Source organism: Takifugu rubripes, chromosome 11 (assembly GCF_901000725.2).
Source record: "Takifugu rubripes chromosome 11, fTakRub1.2, whole genome shotgun sequence".
In the NCBI taxonomy this organism is placed as follows: Eukaryota; Metazoa; Chordata; class Actinopteri; order Tetraodontiformes; family Tetraodontidae; genus Takifugu; species Takifugu rubripes.
This window is the reverse complement of record NC_042295.1, coordinates 12,777,808-12,801,529: the sequence shown is the minus strand read 5'-3', so window position 1 is coordinate 12,801,529 and position 23,722 is coordinate 12,777,808. Positions and strand designations below refer to the sequence as shown.

General features: G+C 45.1%; 1 protein-coding gene across 4 annotated transcripts in view; it reads left to right on the top strand.

Annotated features, from left to right (window-relative positions):
• The window catches only part of aplp2 (amyloid beta (A4) precursor-like protein 2), a 30,513-nt gene extending 8,246 nt beyond the window's left edge, over positions 1-22,267 (top strand). The window contains exons 2-18 of one of the 4 annotated variants that reach the window (XM_029843590.1): positions 7,307-7,480; positions 7,906-8,032; positions 12,029-12,141; positions 12,655-12,866; positions 12,986-13,182; positions 13,530-13,697; positions 14,743-14,876; positions 15,100-15,174; positions 15,402-15,560; positions 16,033-16,161; positions 17,426-17,525; positions 18,010-18,183; positions 18,760-18,795; positions 19,608-19,690; positions 20,638-20,715; positions 21,341-21,496; positions 21,635-22,267. In XM_029843590.1, the coding sequence (XP_029699450.1) occupies positions 7,307-7,480; positions 7,906-8,032; positions 12,029-12,141; positions 12,655-12,866; positions 12,986-13,182; positions 13,530-13,697; positions 14,743-14,876; positions 15,100-15,174; positions 15,402-15,560; positions 16,033-16,161; positions 17,426-17,525; positions 18,010-18,183; positions 18,760-18,795; positions 19,608-19,690; positions 20,638-20,715; positions 21,341-21,496; positions 21,635-21,736 (2,217 nt within the window). In that variant the 3' untranslated portion in view covers positions 21,737-22,267. The remainder of the gene's footprint in view (positions 1-7,306; positions 7,481-7,905; positions 8,033-12,028; positions 12,142-12,654; positions 12,867-12,985; positions 13,183-13,529; positions 13,698-14,742; positions 14,877-15,099; positions 15,175-15,401; positions 15,561-16,032; positions 16,162-17,425; positions 17,526-18,009; positions 18,184-18,759; positions 18,796-19,607; positions 19,691-20,637; positions 20,716-21,340; positions 21,497-21,634) is intronic. The other 3 variants (XM_029843591.1, XM_011608614.2, XM_029843592.1) reach the window with 3 other exon arrangements.
• The last annotated feature ends 1,455 nt before the right edge of the window (positions 22,268-23,722 follow it).

Sequence of the window (23,722 nt, the reverse complement as noted above, 5' to 3'; positions counted from 1 at the left end):
GCCGGGCGAGCTCCAATGTTTGGGCCGTGGGGTTGCAGCGAAGACATCATGGTCCCCGAGTCATTAATATAAAACAGAAATTCATTATCTTTTCCATGCAATAAACACTTATTACACTCCAGCCCCCATGTTTATGCAATAATACACCTGCGTAACTTAGCAACAGAACAGTTCTGGGTAATTAACTCAATATTGCCACAACATATTCAGCGTCTCTCAGACTTTAATGTGCATTCTATTTTCCCCTGAAAAACAAACACAACAGGCCAATTTCATGTGCTAGTATGTTCCTCAGCCCTCATCACAGATCATTTCCACAGATGATTTCATCTACTGTTTTCATGTCAGCTCATCTCCGGAACTCTCTGGTTTGTGGGATTAAAGTGCATGAACACTTCCCTCAATGCTTCATTGGGATGTGACAAAATAACTTTCCAATTATCAAAGACACCAGACATTTGCTCGGCCCATCATATCTCCAGTTCATAACTCCCAGCAAATAGGCAGCAAAACAAGATCAAACCCTTTCTGTTTTACTGTAATAATAATCCAAACTTCTGGTCCCCCCCCCCCCCCCCCCCCCCCCCCCCCCCCCCCCCACACACACACACACACGCTTCTCCGGTTGTTTGGCTCTTCCCAACTTCCCGTGACAGTGATTGGACTAACGAGGATGCTGTACTCCGGCCTGTGCTCTCATCTGACATGTCTCTTCCTAAATTTGACAACGTATACTGCACTAGCCAACGCTGGATCGAAACAATTTGACTCCCCCATTTCCTCCCCCCTCAGTCAGCTAAAACTCAGTCTGTTTAATCTGATATGGAGGGACAATTAAATGCAGTGTTGTGATTGATGGGGATAAATTCCGCAAGAGGACTAATAATCCAGGGAGGACTGTGCTGCCCGAAATCTGTGTCAGGAGGAGCCAGGAGGGGCAATTGGCCTCATGCTCCTACTCTCCCCGCTTCACTGGAAGCCCCTGTCCTCTGAGTAGAAGAAGAATGGAGCACAAGTGTAGCAGGCATCCCGATGCTGGCCGTAACGGATGCTGCACGTGTTTCTGAAAGTGGCCTCCGAGCAGCAGCCATGTGTGTCTGCGCAAGTCTGCTCAGCTGAGTTAAAAACACTGAGAGCGCTCAGAATCGGGAAGACTGGCTGTCAGAGAAAGTACCCAACAGTGAACTGAAGAGTTGAAGTGAAGATCTTTGCATGAGGTGTCAGAGAGAATCTTTTCTGTCCGTCAGCACCAGTGGACGATTGTTCCCGGCCCTGGCTGCCCTTTGGTGAGGTCGGCCTACATTCTAACGTCTCGGTTGCACTTTACAGGAGTTAATGAGTGCTCCAGTTTGTCTCCGAAGGAATTTATGAGAAGTCTTTACCTATTAACTCTGGACCCAGAGAGCAGCAATACTGACCGGCCAAGCTTCAGACATGACCATGCTGGTTATGCTTTGAAACTATTTGAACTCTCAGCCTGTCTTTTAACTAAAGTAACACGTATTTGGCCACATGAGAGGAACCAAACTCTCAATGACAGCCCAGCGTGGCCCACTGCACACTTTAAATCAGTAATTTCAGGCGGAATAAATGGCCTTTTTACGTATGGCTCCCTTTTTATTATTTCAAAATATATTTCACCTTGAACACCACTCAAAGCTCTTCACATGAATGGTTTTATAAGGATAGCACCACTTCAGCCCAACAATACGGCCTCGTGAGTGTATTCAAATGCCAAGTTGGCAAAAAAAGACCCTACTGACGACCGACCTGAGCTTTTTTTGTCATAAATGACCCAGAGGCACCTTCTCTTGAATGAAAATGTCACAAGATAAGTGGTTTTCTCTGATTCTCTTACAGACATACCTACAAGGCAGAGTCAACTCCATTTGATTTGCTGCTTTAAACCTGTACAGAATAAACATGAGATCTTGATATGAAGGAGCCCCGGGGCTACAGCGAGTGGGACTCAACACTCTTCTAAATGAACAGGGAGCTGGTGCTACAAGCTTCTTCTCCAAGAGATTGATTTTCAGACTTTGACCCAGAACGTTGAGCAACTGAAAGCCCACTAACCAGGCTCCCGCTGCGTGACTCAGCCCTGCATCAGAGAACCTGATGGATTAGAGACTTTGATGGGTTTCTGTGTTTCAGATAAATATCAGAGTTGCTGAATACTTAAGTCATGACTCACTGCTACGGAAGCTTGGAACTGACACAGGGGACTGAGTACTGACTCTTTTAATTGTCCTATAGGGAACTTTGAGCTGCTGATGCGATGCTGCATGTTGATTATTTGTTGCACGCTGTTGTCGAGACAGAGCAGCTTTTATGCTGTCCACCGTTCTTCTCGTGCAGCCATCAGTGTTTCATATGCCAGTCTCTTCTTTTCCAAGTCCTCCTCTTTTTCCCTCCCTCCCATCATCCTTCTCTGTGGCTGAGAGCTTCTGACTGTTTATCTCCAGGCCTTTCTTTTCCGTCCTCTCCAGTCTGTCTGTCTCTCCCTCTGCCTTTTCCCTCTTCTGTGTGAATAGCTGGGATGCTTTTGTAAAGGGTTTCCATAGTGATGGGCCATTTGAACAAGTCGTCATTCTTGTCCGTTGGCTGTAAACTGGAAGGAGGCCATGCTGACTCCCCCCGACACACAGACGCAGGCATGTGCAACTCAGGACAACTGTTATCCAACAAACCAGAGCGCTGCTGCACATTTGCTGGCTGGACCTTCATTATGAACACATCTTGCTGTCGTTCCTCCCCTCTAGCGAGCACAGCGGCGCTAACGGAATCAAGTCACAGCTCAATAATGGGTGTGACGTATAGATCATTAACACTAGTGAATCATTGTTGGGTGCAGTTTATTTTGTAGTTAATACAGAACCGCTCCATCCATCCCCCATCACCCCTTAGAGGAGAAACACTCCTCTTTTTAACAAGAAATGCAAACTCATTCACCCAGACAGAACATCCTTCCTTCCTTTCTTCCTTCCTTCCTTTCTTCCTTTCTTCGTTCCTTCCCGTTTAAGACAGAATATAACCAGGCATTCACAGGGTCACGTTATCACGGGCATGTTTAATCAAGCACACATTTTGCAGAAAGGATCATAACTCGGCTTACCGCCTTAACCAGACTGGTACTGGCACGTCATGTCCGACTCATTGGGCTCTGCCGTGGGAGTAAGGTGTGCTGTGTTTTTCTGCTCTCATGTGACGGAACAGGATGGCAGCAGACTCTCCTTTCCTGCCTGGTCCTGTCCAGGGACCAGATTGGAACACAAGGAACTTGCTCAGGCTTGCTAATAAATCCATTTCACTGAGCATTTCACTTAAATGCCTTTGAACCTGGCAGGATCCCTCTCTCCCTTCCTGGACTTCCCTTTTTCCTAATTTGCATTGAATTGAGGGATTGTCCTCTGGTTCAGAGCCCAATAATGTGACATCTTCCGTTTTTATATTGTTCTGTTTCTGCTTTGGAGAGTGGAAGCAAGGGTGTTTGGTCAGTTGGGAAATGTCACCTATGTCTCATTGTGGCTGAAAATGCTCCACTGGTTTTGGTGGCATTGCTGAACCTTTCTTTCTCCATCATGCCGACGTGTTTCAGACCTTAGCGCTGCTGTAGCTTAGCAACCTAGATCTATGTTGGCAACTTCCTGCATGCTAGAATAAACCAGAATGAACCAAAATACCTCAAATAGCAGTATTATCAGCTGGTACTGTCATCTATAATAGAAGAATGCAATGTTTTATTATATTGTTATAGTGTTGAACAAAGAATATTTGTAAAAAGAAAAACAAAAAAGCTACAGCAACAGTACTTCTGCATAGCTCTTGAATTAGCTTGTGTTTTTTTCAAGGAAAATAATGAAAACCGTGACTATACTCCACAGGGAAACTTAATCATTAAAAAAAATCCACTAAAACACATTAAAAGAACATTAAGCATGAATAGGCTGCTTAATAAAATTATATTCACTTCACACTTCTCATTGCAGGAAATTAAAAGATAATCAATGAAACCAGTAAACATCCCTTTTTGTAATTTCCACACGTGTGTGTGTGCGTGCTTGCGTGCGTGTGTGTGTGTGTGTGTGTGTGTGTGTGTGGCCTTCTCATTACTGTCCATCTTGTTAAAGTGTTTGGTGGCCACAGGGAAGGATTAGGTGGATTAGCAATGTTGAGCGTTACTGTGCAGAGTCACATGGACGCGAAGCTTTCTGGGAACCAACTGCTGCTTTTTAAAAAGGCAGGACTGTGACGACGCCTTCACCGGGCCAAAATTAGACGAGTTGCCGAGCTCACTGGCCCCTTTAAAGTTTCTGGACCAGTGGCGGTTGGAACTATTTTTATATGCAACACAGGCAGTTAGCAGACATGAAATTTGGAAGGTCATATAGTCTAACTTGTTTATCGGGGGTCTTTCATGGGAGGAACTCTGTGTGCAGTTGTTTTAAACTTGAAGGCGCGTGGTGTGTGTCTCCTCCTGAGATTACAGACTGCTGATCGTGCTCTTAAGTTGACCCGAGCATGCTCTCTCTCTCTCTCTCGCTCTCTCTCTCTCTCTCTCGCTCTCTTTCCTTCACTCACACACACATTTTATTGGAGCTTGCCTGTTCCATGCCAGGTTTTGTGTAACAAGCAAAGACAAGCATGTTATGAAATAGCACATGGAAAATCTCACACACATGCAAACTCTTCCTGGTCCTTCAATTCCCAAAATATAACAAAATAAAATCTTAATGGACAGCTATGTCAGGGTGTGTGTTTGCGTGTGTGTGTATGTGTGTGTGTGTGTGTTGTGGAGTGGAAAAAAGCAATAACAGACCCATGTGTGTTTGCAGGCTAGCGTGAAAATGAGTTAAATGATCCTCGGCCCACACAGAATTTGACAAGCATCTGTTGTGGCAGGCCTGTCTCTCCTGTGTTCAGGCACCTCACGCCATTCTCTTCCCCATCTGTCTTCAGTTATTAATAACTTGTTGGATCAGGATATAAGCCAATCACATTCCCTGTTTTCACCTTTAAAACGCCATCTGTGTCAAAGCGGTTCCCTTTTGCAAACTTCCACCACCTCTTGTTAATTAGTCGCTTCAACGTGGCAGCAGGCGTTCATGCTTAAACGCCATATAACAGTGAGTCACGGCTGATACACACCGTATGTCAGGTGAATTACCCCATGGCTGTTTGTGCATCTTTATTTCCTTTTTTCAATGGTGGCTGCACCCAGGCCTCAATTCTAGAACATTGCCTGACAGTAAAAAGGGATCAGGGTTGTTTGGTTTCTAGGTGTGGGTTTTGCACTCTTTAATCTGGGCTCCTTCCTCTCACTTCATGTACTGACACGATAAACTGTGGAATCGAGTTACCGACAGTGGGAGGAGTTCAGATAAATCACATTTGGAAACCAGATTAACGAGGCCCCAACTGGCTTCCGCAGAAATTCGGCTCCGGTCTGAATCTTCTCTTCTTTCTGTGTGGTTTCTCTGAATTTTTGTCACTGTTTTTGTTGCCAAATGGCAAAAGAGACTTAAACATTGAATAGCCTGATTTCCTGAGGCCGCTAATCTGTGAGGATGAGGCATTGGTGCCGAGACGTGGCTGAAACCGTCTGTGTTTGGTCAGATCTCCTCTACTGCTGGCGCATTACTGCACTGCAGAGGTATAAAACACCTCCACCGTCGTGGTTAAAAGAGAATTTGTCATTAAAGTGAAGTCAGAAAGGCGATGAGGCAGACCCGGCGCTCGATTCTCGGCAGCCACAGAGTGGTCAGAGTAGTCAGGCTTTGCCTCCTGCGATCTCAAATATGCCTCTCTACATCCTCCATTTCCTCCCCACCACAGTTGGCGTTCACCCCTGGGCCAGCCTCACAAAGGAGCGAGAGGCAGGAGGGCAAACAAACCTACGGTGAAGAAAGAGTGGAGCAGAAAAAAGCTGTAGAGACGCAGGAAGAGGTTGAATCTGAACATTTCTGCCCATGAGACCAAAACAGTTCAGCCTGTATATTTTGGCTCTAAAAGTACGAGTGTGTGTGTGTGTGTGTGTGTGTGTGTGTGCGTGTGCGTGTGCGGATTCAGCCCTGGGGATCTCTGCAGCCCATCAAACTTTACAGCTGACTGCTGATTACGTGCCACTTGTATTGTCCTCGCTTTGCACAGCTCCCAGCCTATTATCAGCCTGGCAGCGGACGCAGAATTGGAGGCAGAGCTTAGCCTTTAACATGCTGTTACTAAAGTTTTCCTTTCAGCCGTTTCCTCATGGGGGTCTCTGCTCGCAGGCTCAGAACACGGCAAACAGTCAGACATTTGAGGCCGTGCTCATTCCCTCAATCTCCCTCCTGGGTTGAAGCCTGTTTACTCGGCTTGATGACATTATGACAATCAAGTGGGGATCAGTTCCATTCCACTTCCTGTCTGGAGGCTCCCTGGTGTGTGTTTAGTGATGGTTTTGCATACAGAGCCACATCGTCTCATTGAGTCTTTCCAGTTTGCCACGCTGCAATTCTCCTGGACTCAAATAGTTGGTAAATTATTTTTTGGGTTTTATTTTTTTAAACGCGATGAGGCTCAATGGCACTCCATGTTCTGCAGCCTGTTTGCTGAAGGATGAGCTGCCTGGTTCAGGAATGATGACAGGAAGGACAGCGGGGACAAAAGATATCAGATTTCCTCTGATGTTCCGAGGGATGGGAGGTACAAAAACAGGGAACTCGCAGGATATTTCTAAATATATCTTTGAATCCTTGGTATCACCATCCCATATATGTTGCTTTTTGCGGCAAGCTGTCAGGGCACCTTGAATAAATTATCCATCCTGTTTATAGTCACGGGAGGCATAAGCGATCAAAACTCTGCTCTTATGAGGGATGTCCTGGTTTGTGAGAGCTGACAGACTCTCACAGTGCCCCCCCCCCCCCACACACACACACACCCCACACCCCTCTGCTCTCTCTTTGTATCCCTTCAATCATGGGCATCAAAACAAAGCTTGTCCTCAGATTCAGTCACCTCGTAGCTGTTCAACCTTAGAAAAGACTTCCTGAGGTGCGTTTGATTCGTGTTTGAAGTCGGCCCCTCTGTTTTTTCAGCACTGCAGCATTGCATTCAGCAGCGGCCAGGCGTTTGCACCATCACTTTGGGTATAATTTTGCATCACAGTAAATTAGCTGAATCAGCGTAATGTGTCCACACTCGGGCTTCTTCATCTTTTCAAGTCTAACAAAGTTTAAAGACGAGCCGGGCCGTCGCCCCCGCTATTCTCCAGCTTTCGGGGTTGCATTAATTGCCGTCCTTGTTCTCTTCTCCATTTTTGCAGGCACTAGCAGCCAATGCCGGCACAGGGTTTGCTGTAGCTGAGCCCCAGGTGGCCATGTTCTGTGGGAAACTCAACATGCACGTTAACATTCAGACAGGCCGCTGGGAGCCCGACCCATCCGGAACCAAGAGCTGTGTAGGAACCAAAGAGGGGGTGCTGCAGTATTGCCAGGAGGTGAGTCATTACAATGCTCATTTATAATGCAGGAAAGTTAATAGATATGTATAGATAGTAAATGGAGCTAATTATAATTGTATGAGAAGGAAAAAAGAGTGTTGCCTTACTTGTTCTAATGAGCCTAATTTCCCCATCCTTTTGTTTTGAGTCGGGCTTTTCTTTTCCCCACTTCCCTTTTTCCTGAAATTATTCTTAAAATTTTCAGCAGCCCCCCCCCCTTAAAGCCTTCGTTGTATTTATTGATGACATTTTGATGGCATGTGGGAAAAGAGAAAAATCTCCACGCTCATTCATGGCTGATGCGATCAGGAGAATATAAAATGTGCATCAAAGCGTCATGCTCGCTGCACACACACACGCGCGCACACACACTCAGACACACTTCTTTAATATGCATTCTCTGCTTCCTTATCTTCCAACAGATGTATCCTGAGTTCCAAATCACAAACGTGGTCGAAGCCGACCAGCAAATTCGTATTGAAAACTGGTGCAAGAAGAAGAAGGCGTGCAAAGGCCATGCCCACATCGTGGTGCCTTATAAATGCTTAGGTAAGCCTGTACATTAATAAATAGGTCAAGGGCTCGGGGAAACCAATTAGAGGGCTCAGAGTGGTTCTTCACAGTCCTTCATACTGCCCGTAGATGGAAAAAAGAAAAGATTATGATACATCTTTGCCACAGGCAGAGGTGACATAGTGATATTGGAGCCTTGATTCAGTTGACTAATCCTGGCCTTGAGCTGCAGACTGAGCAGATCCAGGCGGGCTAATGTCTTTAAGACTGGATAGTTGAGGGGTGCAGCTTTTGAAGCTTGGGGAGGATTGCAGTATTACTTCCCTTTTTACCATTCAACCCGCACATCCCTCCCCACCTCATCTTTGTTCGCTGATCAGCGGCAGCGACACGGCATTAGCACAGTTGATTTAGATGTCGAACAGAGTCCCAGATAGTTTGAGCCACACGCTTCTGTGCTCTCTGCCATTGAGGATTACACGTTCTGGAACTATTATCCATCCGTCTGTGACAACTGCCGAGTTTTCCTAACGGAATCCTCACTGTGGAGTTAATTTTGCACCCCACTGATAATACACTATAATTAGCCATGTGACTCGAGATCATCAGTGAGTGGCTGTACTCTAGGCAAATGCATTGGTCAGGCAGTTATGGAGCCATCTTAACACTGCAGATGAACCAGAGAAAAGTAGCACTCAGAGCGAATGAGCTACCTCCCCAACGGCAAAGCTGCCTCATCCACTGCCAAACAAGCACTTCCTTATCTTCCATTGTCTAAATATCTTAATGTCATTTAACATGTACCAGCTATTGCCATTAATAGCATTTCTCTAAACCTCCAGTATCAGGCTCAAGAATTTCTGTAGAAAATGATCTTTTAATGTATTGATGGTGATCAGAGGGACCTCATGGACCAGCATGGCTCATTGGAGATGAGATGTCACACTTGGGCATACGACTTTTCGAATTTTCATGGCAGCCCTGATTTGTCCACCGTCATTAGCAATTAAAAGCTGTCGACGAATACAGAAATGAAACCTCATCACATTTGTGGCAAACACTTCCCGACGCCCTTCCTCTGTCCAGCCGACTCGTGCTGATTGAGTTGAGTTGCTTTCCGGGATGAAAAGCTATTAGCAGTTCCGCTGGACTGTGAAATGAGCCACCATTCAAGAGCATTTTTGGCAAATGCACAAAGGAACCTTTAAGAAAATTCATGGTACATCAAAAACCACGACTGGAGTGGCCACACAGGGACTGAGACACGACCACAGATGAGTGTGTGCCCCTTTCTCTAGACTCTCCTGTGCTTGCCTTCACGGTCAGGGGCTGTATTTTTATACCTCAAAATGATTCCACCACAGGATTTTAATTAGAAGCATCTCACTGTAACCACTTCTAATATCATTACGGGTCTTCATCGCTTGTCCTCACACGTGTCACCAGCGCCCAAGATTTGGAGCCCCATCAGATTATGAGAGCAGGCCTTCTGGCTTTGGAAAGGTGTCTGATGCGAGAGAACCGGGGGGGGCGACAGATGGAGGCCAGATAAACACAAGGTGTTGGCAAGGAGGAGGTTATTGAAAGCGTTTGTGTGCAATTATGTAATGGAGCGTGATAAGAGCTTAATTGGAGGCTGTGATCATATGCTACAAGCCCCAGCATGCCTCTGCATACGTCTGCAGGTTATTTGTCAGTCCCACCACGAGTCAACCTGTAGTGTTTGAATTTTTCACCAGCGCAGAATATGTATGAGGAAATTCCTCCCAGTATTCTACCTTATATTCGCTCCCTCAGAATAATAGGGGAACATTTCTGAGGGGATTCGCGAGGCCTCTGACGCCAAAGTATGCCAGCAAATGTGATTTTGGTTCCAAGGCACTCTAATCCCCTCCACAGTGATGCCTTTGTCAAAAAGCAGGTGATTATTTTAGCAAATTCATTTTTGGGATTTTGTTTTTGCAGATTAATCATTGGCAAATGCATGCTGGGCAGTGTTTACTGAGGACTTTGTGTGAGAATGTTTTTAGAAAAAATAATCCAGTGGAAAAAAAGAATACGATTAAAGAATCCTGTATTCTTTTATTCCTGAATAAACAATGATTATAAGGCTTTTTTTAAAGAAAAAAGAGAAAGTTGATGAATTAACATGGAATTAAAAGACTTATTGCAATCATCAGAAGTGCCTTCGCCTTTCCTGTTGACTCGGCGTGTTTATTTAGGAGAGGGCGAGGCACCCAGTGACAAATCCTGATTTAATCAGTCTTGTGGATATTTCAGTCAATAACACTCATGCCTGTTTCAGAGCCACACACCTCTTTCCACTCATGGTTTGAGAAACAGGAAGAAGTAATCCTAAAATGTGATATTTTGCAGCTTTATGGAATGGTTGGGCACCGATAACACCAACGTTAATACTCTTTGCATGAGTTTAAATGTTGGACGTGCATGCAAATGTTTAATCACAATTTACATCCGGGTTTTAGTCACGCAGTCAAATGATATCATGTAGGGTCCAAATATGATGCAAATGTAACAGGGTACAACACAGCCAACCAGGAATTAATGAATGTAACCTGACAGAATTAATGCCAGACACCAATATTTTCTCTATATGAATAAAGCATATAGCACAGCATGATGGATGAATTATTCCTTATGATTTTCTTCACCTCCTCTCAGTGCTGAACATTTCTGTTCTATTGGTTGCACGTGTCTTCCTTCCACTGTCTGGGTACAATCAGCGGGTGTGATCCAGGTTATCTGACATACTTAACAGGAAAAGTAAGAAAAGGCGGATGAATAAGGCAGTTGGAACGCCGTTCACAGGGGGAGGGGAATATATGCCCACACACTCACACACAGCGCTGCTCTCCAAACTCCACCTTGCATCACACCTCGCAGTGAATACTTCGAGGGTACATTTGAAACCTCCTGCACCTCTCAGCAGAGCAGTGGAGTGTAAATGTGATAGAAGTGAGCGTTGAAGGATGAATCAGTCAGCATCCGCTCTGCTGGGAGTCGAGCTGTCTTGCCAGTACAGGAAGTGAGGCAGATGCCCTTTTCATGAAGCAGACCAGACATTTAAACAGTGTAAGAAGTGGAATCTTCCTCTCAGCTGGTGTCCAAAACAAAATATATTCGCTTTTCATTCAAACTATATCCCTGTACTTTGGTGTTCAGTTACTTTCCTCACACAAACCAGAGAAGCAGGGGGTCTTGGTGGCTGAGGGGGCTCTACTGTACCTCCTGGGTGGAGATGAGAAGCAGCTGCTGGGTCGTCAGCTATTTCCAGCTGTCTCGTCTTCCTCTCCTACCCTCTCATTTTCCAAAACACTGCTTTTTTTTTTTTTTTTTTTTAACTGCCTCGCCTCCTTCTTGACGTGCTCCAGTGTCGCTGCCTCAGGACGAGGGCTTCGAAAACCACTAAATGAACAGTTACAGGACAGAGCCCAGCCAGCGTGCTGGCACCACTAGACCTTCATGTTTGCCTTCTTAGTGCACCCTTCCTCAGCTGGACTTTGCCCCAAACCTTCTGTTCATCTACCTTTACCGCCAGGCAACAGCCAGTCTTTTGTAATCTTCCCTGCAAGATATGATTGCAAAACAGTTTTTATGCCAAAACATTTCATATTTATCACATTGTGCTTTTTCATAACTGCGTATCTTTCTGCTGTCAGATTTGTCTATGAATTAAACATCTTTCAAAGGCCTTTTCAAGCTAATTGACTTGCCGAAGGATTCCAGAGTACTTATAAAGACTGTGAAAAGTGATTCTCTCCGCTGCCATTTTAAGTTAGCGGTTATGGATGCAAGAGAGGGGATGTATCCACTCCTGGCTTTAGGTGCAGGGACAGATGTTCAGCTGTCAGGTGCCATTTCTGTAATGGAAATCTAACGGAGAAGGCCACTGTGAATTATTCTGTTAATCCGTCCATTCCTCCCCCCCCCCCTTCCTCACTAGGGGCAGCAGTATATTTAGAATTGGTGCACAATGCTGACAGTTTGCATGTCTGTGTTTGGTTTTTGCAGTGGGGGAATTTGTGAGCGACGTTCTTCTGGTGCCAGAGAAGTGCAAGTTCTTCCACAAGGAGCGTATGGACCTGTGTGTTAGCCATCAGCAGTGGCATGGTGTTGCCAAAGAGGTATGGAAAAGGATTAGCTTAAAGCTTGAGACAGCCTCCCTGCAGAGCCTTCGGGAAGAACTCCCCCCAAACTATTACACAGTTAATCAAACAAATTTTAAACCTAATAATCCTGGTCACCCTTGCATTACTTTCTGATCTTTGCTCTCTCTTCGATAATACCTTTCCCCGTGTCTCTGCGGGTCTCCGAGGCTCTCTGATCACAGCCTGACAGGGAATCCTCATGTCTCAGCTCCTAATCAGATTAGTGTTATGACTGCAATGCAGCTAATCCCCCCCCGGGCAGTCCCACAGCTCATCTTTAGGAACCGCTTTGACCAGAGCAGCACGAGGAGGAGGAACTCACCAAAACAAAGCCTCCTCTCTTCCATATAAACATACTGAAGACGTAACGTTTAATGAAGAGCTGGAGTCTCTACACACCATTCATGTGTTCACGGCTGTTTAAAAATGAGCAATTTCTTCGCTTTGTAATGTTTCACGGAGTAAAACTGACACTTTCTGTGCTGACAGGCTTGTTCCAAAAGCACCATGGTGCTGCACAGCTATGGCATGCTGCTCCCCTGCGGCATTGACAAGTTCCACGGCACAGAATACGTCTGCTGCCCCTCCACTCACGCCGGCAACAACTCCCCCGCGCCCCCACCCTCCCAAGAGGATGACGAGGATGAGGAAATGGAGGACGAGGAGATCGACGAGGCCGATCTGATGGAGGAGGAAACCAGGTGAAGGCAAAAAAAAAAGTCTGTTTGTTTCCTCTTCTGAGGAGGACAGGCACCATCGTCCACCCAGATGAATTAGTCCTCCCTTAACTCATCACCCCCCACCCCCCCCACCTCCACAGTGAGACACCAGCTGAGGAGCAGCCCACAGCAAAGGAAGATTCAGCGGATGACTACAAAGATGATGAGGAGGAGGAAGATGAGGAGGAGTACCACTATGTCTACGAGGATGAGGAGGCAGTAAAGGGGGACGAGGATGACAAAAAAGAGAACAAAATGCCAGAGAGCCAAGAGGACAAGACTCTGCAGGAACTGAAAGGTTATGATCGTCTCGCTGCTACCTTTGCTTTTCTTCTTTAGTGGCACTTTGCCTACCACTCAAATATTATCAAACCTTTTTAACTCCTGAAGCCAGTAATTAGATAAGCTTGTGCAGTAACAAGTGCTTTTTCCTTGAGCTAATGGCAGATGTGCCCTCTGCTGCTTTATCAGAGCACAGTAACAATACATCACCCTGCTCTTTCTTTGACAAGCTGCTGATAACTCCAGTTCATCGTGCTTCAGAAGGGTGTTTAAGTGGATGTAGCAGGTCAATCCTGCAGTTATCACGTTGTGTTTGTGATCAGCGTTAGCGGCCTGATGATGTAGCATGCTGTCCCCTCACAGAGGTGTGCACCCTGGAGCCTGAGACGGGCCCCTGCCGCGCCTCCATGCCCCGTTGGCACTTCGATGTGGACCAGAAGAAATGCGTGCGCTTCATCTACGGCGGCTGCGCCGGCAACCGCAACAATTTCGACTCGGAGGAGTACTGCATGGCTGTGTGCAAGCGCCTGAGTAAGTGTCACATGACAGAGGGCCACATTGGACAAACTTCTGCCATGAAGTCTGTCACTCAGGTGGAAGCTGAACGCCTGTTACCTGTCGCTCATCGCCTATTGTTTCTTCCCTGATGTGTTTAAATTCTCTCTGCTGCGTCTCATTAATGAGTTGATGGGGGTTGGTTTTTCCTGGAGCTAATTGCTACAATCTTGTGTTTAAAATCCAAATATATCCATTGACAGTCGAACTACCGTAGTTTCGCAACCATAAGGGGTACCGTATTAAAAGGCGCAGTCTCAGTTACGGGTGCTATTTCGCCAGCATGGTGAAACATACCGGTACGCTAGCTTAACACGTGTACGTTAGCAATTTACTCATGTACGTCATCTTCTGTATCAGAAATGAACGAAATGAATCCCAAATGGCTTTTGCGAAAGCCGAAAAGCATTTACAGATCTTGGAAGTCGTTGCACACATAAGGCGCACCACATTATAAGGTGCCCCGTCCATTTTGGAGAAAATTTTAGATTTTTAAGTGCACCTTAAGGTTGCAAAAATAGATAAAAATCAAGTCTAGAGGCAGCCTGTTTTCTGGGTAATGATCTGTAACCTGTCAAATAGATTCTTTGTTTTATCAGTAGAGTTAGAAAATGACATCACAGCCTTTTCTAATGCAATTCATGACCTTTAGAAGATGAAGCAGTAAAGGGCTTACAAGGGACTTTTGCTTACTTTTAACCCCGCGCCTCCTCTTTGGAGGTTGAGATGATGTTTTTGACGTCTCCAGTCAGCAAGGGGACCTCGTGAAGCCGAGAGTCCTTTGGCTCTGGATGACCCGGACGTCAAACAGACGTGTCAGCAGAAAGCCGACGGGAAGATGAAACAAACTAGAAAAGAAGGACTGTCGGATGGGTTTAAATTTATCAGAAGTGGAACAGAAATGTGAAGAGTCCTTTTGGGTCCTTTGTGCAGCAGCACGCTGTGTTCTGCTTTGGAATTTCTTGATCCAGCTGTTGTTTTTAGCCGACATCACTCACCATATGTGTTCAAATATTGGCAGTCACCCTGCTGACTCCCCAGCCCACCGACGATGTTGACATTTACTTCGAGACCCCCGCCGACGACAAGGAGCACAGTCGCTTCCAAAGGGCCAAGGAGCAGCTGGAGATCAGGCACCGCAGTCGCATGGAGAGGGTGAGGATGTGTTTTGTCCTGCCTTGAAGAAGCCTTTTAGGGTTGTCCTCATGCTGATCAGTCTGCCATTTGCCATCCTTTCAAATTTCAAGCATTAGAAAACAAAAGATTCTGCATCTGAATTCAGCACCAGAAAGAAGTGGAAAAAGAATAAACCTGTATTTTAAGTGCCTCTTATCAGTGAAATCAAAGGCTTTTTATCCTGATTTCCGGTCGTCTGTAGGTAAGAAAAGAGTGGGAAGAAGCTGATCGTCAGGCTAAGAACCTTCCAAAGGCTGAGAGGCAGACTCTGATCCAAGTAAGACACCGATCCTCGACCTGTGTGAGCGTTCCCTTTGTTCCTGTGTTTGCGTGAGACGTAACTTTTACTGTCCCATGTTCCCTGTGCCATTTAAGATCTCTTTTCCCTGGCTGCCCTATCTTTAAAACACTAAGACTAAATTAGGACAGTCTGACAGAGAAGTCCCCCCCCCCCATCTTCTGTTCAGGAAGGTATACATTATTGAGTGTGATTTTTGTTTACAGCACTTCCAGGCCATGGTGGAATCTCTGGAGGAAGAAACGGCCAGCGAGAAGCAGCAGTTGGTGGAGACCCACTTGGCCCGGGTGGAAGCCATGCTGAACGACCGCCGCCGACTGGCGCTGGAGAATTACCTTGCTGCCCTGCAGGCAGACCCTCCCAGGGTAAATTCCCAGACAAGGGCATCTTTTTGTCCTGACCTGTCTGAATGTTTCATCCCCGCTAAATGTGTGAACACAAGCGGGTTTACGAGGATACGGAGAGCCGTGCCTCCTACTGCGCCTTAAGCTGACAGTGTCTTCTGCCAAATCTCATCTCATCACAGAGACAAAGATTTCCTGCTTGAGCAATAACTCGGTTACGTTAGAAGCTCCAGTAATAATCCCTGTGTCATTTATTTAATGCCTCTTATCTAATATTTCCCTGCTCCTTTTGGCAGCGCACACTTTGTCTCTGTGTCACAAGGTGCTGATAACATTTTTACCTGCTTGGTGTTGGGCTTCCGTCCAAAAACAGTGAAATGTCCCCAGCATAAAATAATTTTAGACGGTTTAGCTTCATTGTATAATTGCTGTCACGAGACTTGTGTTAAAAGACAGAAATGTTGTGACAGTATGGGCATGCTGTCTCCTTCAGCCCCATCGCATCCTGCAGGCCCTGAGAAGGTACGTGCGTGCTGAGAATAAGGACCGCCAACACACCATCCGCCACTACCAGCACGTCCTGGCTGTGGATCCCGAGAAGGCTGCTCAGATGAAGTCACAGGTCAGTTTTTAGAATCCCAATCCTCACTTGGTTCATCTGCTCATAATAAATCCTCTGTGTATTATAATAAGTCTCTATGGTTCGGTTTGGTGTCTCCTGGGCTCCTTTAGGCAGTGAACACATATTGTGTCACTACAGTCGATGCTAAACCACTCCCTATCCTGCTCAGACAGATGGTGGTGTCTCATTCTGCTCTGCCCCATTTAAGTGTAGGAAGTAGAAGTCATGGCAGAGGGATTCGGCTGACAATTTGCCTCTTAATTGTGCTTGTCTGCATGTTCCAGTACCCTTCTACATCATTTTTGGTAATCAGTCAATAATGAGAAAGAGGACAAGCTGGATGCATACATTAATTAGATGATATGGGTGCACGTCTTTGCTGCCTAATAGCCAGTATCTTGTCTCCCAGAAAAATTGCAGCGAGCTTAAATATATTTTCTGCTCTTTATTTGTTTTATATTTAACTTAAAAACATGCCCAGTGTGCTTGATTTATTTGTAAGGCAATAAGCACCCATGCTAAGCATAGGAGAGGTTGTCTAATGCATCAAAATCTCCACTCTAAGACTCTAGAATGTAATCTTCGTTGTGAGGGTTATTTGTCAACAGCAGGGCTCCAGATAGGCTTTAAAGCTAAAGGTGCATTGTTGCCATCTGTCGGTGATTATGAGGCACTGCAACCAGATGCTGCATTACTTCAGCGGACTTCACAGGAGGAAATAAACATCCAAATGCCAAGAACTGATCAGATTTGTCAGTGGCAGGTAGCTTTTCATATTCTGCCCACATTGGCATCTCCTTAGTTAGCACCGACTCGCATGCAGAGAATTTGAACACATTCTTAGAATGCTACATTTTTTTTGTGCGTGAATAAGTAGAAATGGGCTGAAATGTATTCACATTTTTGCATGAAAACAGCCTTCAACACTGCTCCTTTATCACTGAAAATCACTAGAAAACACACATTGTACTAGAAAAACATTACTGTTTAAATGTTTCCAATACCTTTTTGAATATATATGAATTAAACCAACAGTAATTCTCACAATGTATGATGGGAGGAGGAAGAATCCGCGCAAAGACTCGAGTTTTGTGTCTGAATTTCTATTGGGTTTTACCAGGAATGCATTCATCTTGTTTATTATGTCAGCTTCACGAAGAAAAAACACACGAGCCTTAATAAAGTGGAATACAGCCGTGTTGTGCAGCCTTGTGATTGAGCGCTAAAAAAAGATCTGTGGCCCTTTCTTTACCTCTCTCTTCAGGTGATGACCCACCTGCGTGTGATCGAGGAGAGGATGAACCAGAGCCTGTCTCTGCTCTACAAAGTTCCCTATGTGGCCGATGAGATCCAGGATGAAATTGGTGAGTCTGTCAGAAAACTCAAGGTGCCTTGAACTTGAAATGAAAGCAGAGATGGAACCCAGACAGCGACTGGGATCATTTTCTCCCCATGAATTCGTGTTTCTCTGCTCTCTTCATCGGGAAACTATTTCAGAACCCCCGGTATTCATCTCCAGTAGCACAAGGCGAGACAGACACCGCTCATCGCAATAATGTTCTTTTGTTTGCTCCGGCTTGTTTAAAGAAACCGTGCTGCACGGAGCAGCACAGATTAAAGTGGAGTGGTGCGGTGACAGAACTGGGTCACAGCTTTCAGCATGCACTATCCTGTTGGGAGATGTGTAGATTTACAGAGAAAATAGCTCACAGAAATATACTAATTGGTTGTTAGCAGAAATGGGAACAGATGCTCTGGCTGTTCCCGGTAATTGAAATTCTCACTTTCCACCTTGCGGCCACGTGCCAGACTAACTGACTGGGTGGCAATTTGTGTTTCTCGCCCCAGACGAGCTTCTCCAGGAGCAGAAAACGGACATGGACCAGTTCCTGGCCTCCATCTCTGAATCCCAGCCAGACATCACCGTGTCGTCAGAGGAGAGCGTGGAGGTCTCCGTGTCCGAGGGCAAACCCTACCGGCCGTTCCAGGTCGCCTCAGTGGGCTCCCACTCAGAGCCAGAGGGTGAGAGTCACCAACAGCATCCTCACTGTCCGCCGTTGAGAGGAGAAGCCTCTACGAACGATTTGAGGGATAAAGTGTGACAAAACAGTTGCAGAAGAAAAAAAAAAGTTCAAGAGGTTTTCAGTACTTTTTAGTGCGAATGCAGATGTGCTGCGGATCCACGGGTTCAAATTAATCCGTGTCTCCCTCGTGGCCGAGCCTGCAGCAGCCAGGCAGGCAGGATGCCTCAGGCTTTGGTACTGAACTGCAGCTGAACGCTTTTCACTGATGCCAAACAGAAAACTGAATCCTTAAGGAAAGGGGGGGAAAAAGTGATGGATGGAACATTTTCATGAGCAAAACCCCGAGGAACATCTCATTTACATGCTAACACAGCAGAGGACTTAGAAAGAGCCACGTCTGAAATGGCTGCCTTTTTAAGTTTGGTCATGTCTCTTCCTTTCTGGTCTCTTTTGAATTCTAGTTAACGCAGCTTGTTAATCCTGTCTATTTCTCTCCTCACTTAAGTTCTCTCTTCTCTCTTCCTTCCCTTTTTCTGTTTTATTTCTTTTTTCGTTGCTCATTCCTAACACCAAGGCGATCTATCAGACTCCCCGCGTGCCTTCAAAAAAGGTTGGTGCCTTTGTTGCATCTCGTTTCTCTCCCCTACTCTTCATCTCCCATCTACTGTTTTGCTCCCCCTTTTCTACTTTTGATGGTGAGCTCTTCAGGCTGTTTGGTTGCTGTGTTGATAATCTACATAAACCTGCTCCGTTCTGACTCTAGCACAGTTATTACCAGTTTTATCCATCCATCTTGGTTTTAGGGGGTTTCTTGGAAATAAATACAGTATAAATAAAGTATCTATCTGCAGAAATGGCATACAGTTAAAAAAAATTATAATTGATAGTTTGTACAACAATTATAGATATGGAATCAATATAAAGTCCTTTTTATTCAACCGTGTTGACGTCACTGCTCGTGATGCCTGGGCTACTGTCCAGCATTTCAATCAACTTACATCAGCAATTGCACTGAGCTAGAAGTGGACAATAAGAGCCAGAGCTATCAGACAGGTCCATTGTTCAGGACTGTGGCCCCGCTGCCTCGCTACGGTTCCCTGTTGAGTTATTCATGTGGGTTTATTAATAGATCCTCTGGCCTGTTCATAAATCATCAGTCTAGGACACATTTATGACATCATGGCCCAATTTCTGGTACCTTTGATTAAAAAATGACCATCTGTTATGACGTCAAAGGAAAGATGTGTGGAGAAAAGTAAAGCTATTGTCACGCTGGCAAGCATCGGTCGCCCTGCTGAATGGAAGAAAGAGCTTTGTTGTCACGGGTGCACGGCGAGAGCCTGACGGCGACGTGCGGCCGTCCCCATTAATGCACCCACCCCTGTCCTGCTGTTGTTGACTGTGCTGCTTCTCCTCCCGCAGGCTCTGCCATGTCGGGAGTAGACGGACTGATAGGTGCCGAGGAGAGAATTATTAACAGCAAAACCAAGATCAACGGGAACACGGTAAGAGGGAATCTCAGCCTCCGTCGCAGAGCATTCCTGCCGCACTCAGGGCCTGAACTAAGGGCGGCTTTGTGAAAGCTTGAACACAGCAGGACAGCCGCTCCTGAATTCTGTCCTCTTAAATATGCAAAAAGAGACATTTGCCTTCAGGTTTATCGCTGCAGTTTCTGTTGCTGAAGACACACAGATGCTTTCACAAAGCGCCCCTTAAGTTCAGCTCTTAACGAGTCTGATTTACCAGTAACTGCGTTGTCATAGCTACAGCTGTCACTTACTGGGCTATTTCTGTGTCTCTGTGGTCTCTGATCAATGTCACAGTTGGATCAGCAGACATGCATGCTTCTTTTCTTTTCTCCCCACACCCGGCCGTGGAGTTACTAATGACACTCCGGCTGTTGAATGCGATCTGCTTTTCACACTCTAACCCAAAAACTGCATTTGTTTGCGTGCGTATGAATTGCAGACATGCAAACTCTTGAATGTACGCATGCTAGCATGGTGGTCTTCTTGGACAGAGCAGTCCGAGGTTTAAAAATTCCAAATGCCGCTGAGGGCTAAAGTGTCGCTCAGGATTATTTTATGATGGGATCCTGACTGGGGACTGCTCTGTCTCTACAAGCAGGAGGTTTTGTCTCTGCTGCCTGAACACAGCCACTTCCACTCGCAGCGCTTCGTCTCCTTTAAATAGAGCTCTCAGAAATGAGGCGCTACCAGAACGCTAACTATGTTGATGCGTGCAAAACCCCTCCCTCTCTCCTTCCACTTTCTACAGACAGACAACTCCAAGTGTATCATCAGCCACACACAGATAATCCTTAAACTTAATTTTGTTGTACATCCATTCCCTCTCTCGCTCTCTCTCTTTCTGTCTCTCTCTGTCTCTAACACACACATTCTCACACTCATTGTGGTGAGTGTAACCTGGGCTCCCCTGTCTGTGTTGTCAGGTGATTGATGAGTCTCTGGATGTAAAGGAAGTGGTTTACAGTGCAGAGAGAGTCAGCGTTATACATGATGATGAGCTGGTGAGTACAGCAGCGCCCTCCACAGGCCTCTCTGGGGAACTGTAGTTATCTGTGGGGAGGAGGTGAAGGAAGGAGGGAGTGTGCAGAGAGAATTGACGAAAAGCTCTGGGAATGAATCCCAGTCCTCTCCGGTGCCTTTAATGGTGGTTCAGGCTAATAGCTTTTGGTTATTTTGGCATGGTAGCATGTTTGTTATGTGAATGTTAAAGAATGCACCACACTTTGGAAATCTAAGCATTGACTTGTGAGTCCACACAAACTGAGCGTGCTCAGTTTATGTGAGCAAACGAAAATAAACCCCCTACAGCATATGATCAGTTTGTGTCATATGTGCCAACTAACATTGTGAAGGTGAGTGTGGAGATGACTGGACTGTGTTGTGCAGCTGGTTGAGATATTACACAAAGTCACATTTCATGCATGTGTGGACACGTATGCAAGCCAGTCGTGTGTTACAGGTTGTCCTCCGGGAGAGACCTTCTGCTTTATAAATCACCATTTTAAAGCCACTTCTATGAAGATTGATCTCTTTTATTTTTCTTTGTGGCTTATACTCTAAAACCAATTTGTTTGGATTTAAAATTCTTGTGTTTCTCTAACTCTTCACCCCTAACATGTGTGGTAGGAGTCCTACCGCCCCCTGGGAGAGGACTTCAGCTTTGGGAGCAGTGCGCTGATTGGCCTGCTGGTGATTGCAGTCGCCATAGCGACTGTGATTGTAATCAGTCTGGTGCTTTTGAGGAAGAGACAGTACGGTACCATCAGTCATGGCATCGTGGAGGTGAGCCAGCCACTGACTTCAATGTACCCCTCAGACACAAGCAAACATCAAACAAGACGCATACAGCGTGATTTACCTGCTGGAGTTGAATGGTTGTTGAATGTCAGTGCTCTGTGTCTGCCCCCCCCTCTCCCCCAGGTTGACCCAATGCTGTCGCCGGAGGAACGCCATCTCAGCAAGATGCAGAACCACGGCTATGAAAACCCCACCTACAAATACCTGGAGCAAATGCAGATCTAAGTGGCGCCGACAGGGGGCAGCAACTGTGGAGAATTATACTACTGACCAATAACCTATGCTATTGATAAAGAGCATCATTCAAACTCCTTTTACTGGTCTGTTCAGAACAATCCTTAAATAATGCTACTACTTCTACTACTGCTACTATTGTAATATAGAGCTACTTTTGATCATGTTTCTTTTGAAAAAGTGATGTATCTGCCATTTTACATTATGGAAGATGTGATTTCTCTGTGATTGCATATACAGCTATTCCAGATCAAGATGTAACTTTCTTTCAGACATTTTATTTTTTGAAAGTGAAATGCAAATCAAGTAAGACTTAAATGTTTTTTAATAGCTATATTAAAAACTGGACCAGACACTATCCTTAGTTTTCCATCAAGTGTCATTATTGCAGATTCTGAAATAACTTGTTTTATTTTGTTCTCTTCCCCCCCTCTTAATAGATGGCTTGTATATGAAGGTTCTTTTTAAATGATTAAATTGTATAGTGAAACAACACATAAAATAAAATAAAATCATGAGTTATTTACTTTTGTTCTTTATAAGAGACACAAGATACATTTACATGATGAATATATATAAATATATATAAAGGAAAGTAGATGTTTTATTCCACCTCATTCTACAGGAAGTTGGCTTTAGGGTTTGATTGACAGCTAAACTGTTTGCAGGTGCACTGAGTGAAAGAAGAACGTGTGCACAGACCCGCAGCTCGAACATATCGACCCACTCATGTGAATGTGATCCCCCCATTCACACAACCCGTTCTTAAATGGGGATGCAGGATGATAAATGATGCCTACTGAATGCGTAAATGAATGTGCTGTGTTTAGGAAGCTTTTGTTTCTGTGTTCTGTAGCCCAGCAAACGGCGTAGCCACTGCGAAACTGCAGCAGTTGCCCATTAGGACCCTCAAAACGAATAAGAAACTGGTGTGTTTGGCGCTAATTAGATGTACCAAGATCCCCCGGGTGAGGGTGTGCAGGAGACATGGTGAAGCTGGAGGGCCATGCAGGCAGACACAGACGGAAAGACAGACAGGAGAGCTGCTTCCTGAAACAAGTGTGTGTATACAGGGAAATCAAATATCCTCCATTTCCAGAATGCCTCTCTCTTACTTTCGTCCCTGTATGCCTGTATTGATATTGCAACTGTGGCTTTCCCCCCCAGCGGATTACCTGTGGTGTGCATTGTTCTTTTATGAAATGATAAAAAAATATATTTTTAAGTTTTCTATTTTTTTTCCCCTTCTGTGACAGTATCTCTGTATGTGGCTGTCTCACTATGCACCCAACTGGCTTTGACCTTGTAACTGCCTGCTTGATTGTGGGGGAGGGGGACTGGCAACTAATAAAATATACATATTAGTGATTTTAAAAATTATTGACACTGGTTGATGGATGGGGGAGGGAGGGGGGTACATATCAATCAATTCACATCTTCATAGATAGATAGATAGATAGATAGATAGATAGATAGATAGAATTTATTGAATTATAATTGTCAGCACACATGGAGAAAAATAAAGAACTACTATTGCGTCCATCCCTTTTTTCAAGGTTTATTTAATTTTGTTTGGTCAATTGTTAAAAATTGACAAGTATACATTTCTGTCAATTGATATCAATCCCATCGGTTTCAGTATTATAACAATCTCGAAGAGCTAAAATTGGAACTAATGAGTCATATCACGATATCATAATTTTCGGGACTTTCCTGTCAACTTTTTTTTTGTTTGTTTGTTTAGTGGGTTGGTTTTTGTATCGTGAAGGTGACGCAAAAACATTGACTCATGAGTTTCTGTACATTAGTCAAACACGGAGGCTGGGGGGAAGGTCACGTGACTGAAAGCGACCTCCTAAACAAAAATCACTTCTAAATTAATCTAATGACCTGATGTGACATACGGTAATTAAAGAACTAAATTCGCTTCACATTCTTTTAAATGTTTGGAGAAGATTGACCTTAAAGCGACGTTAG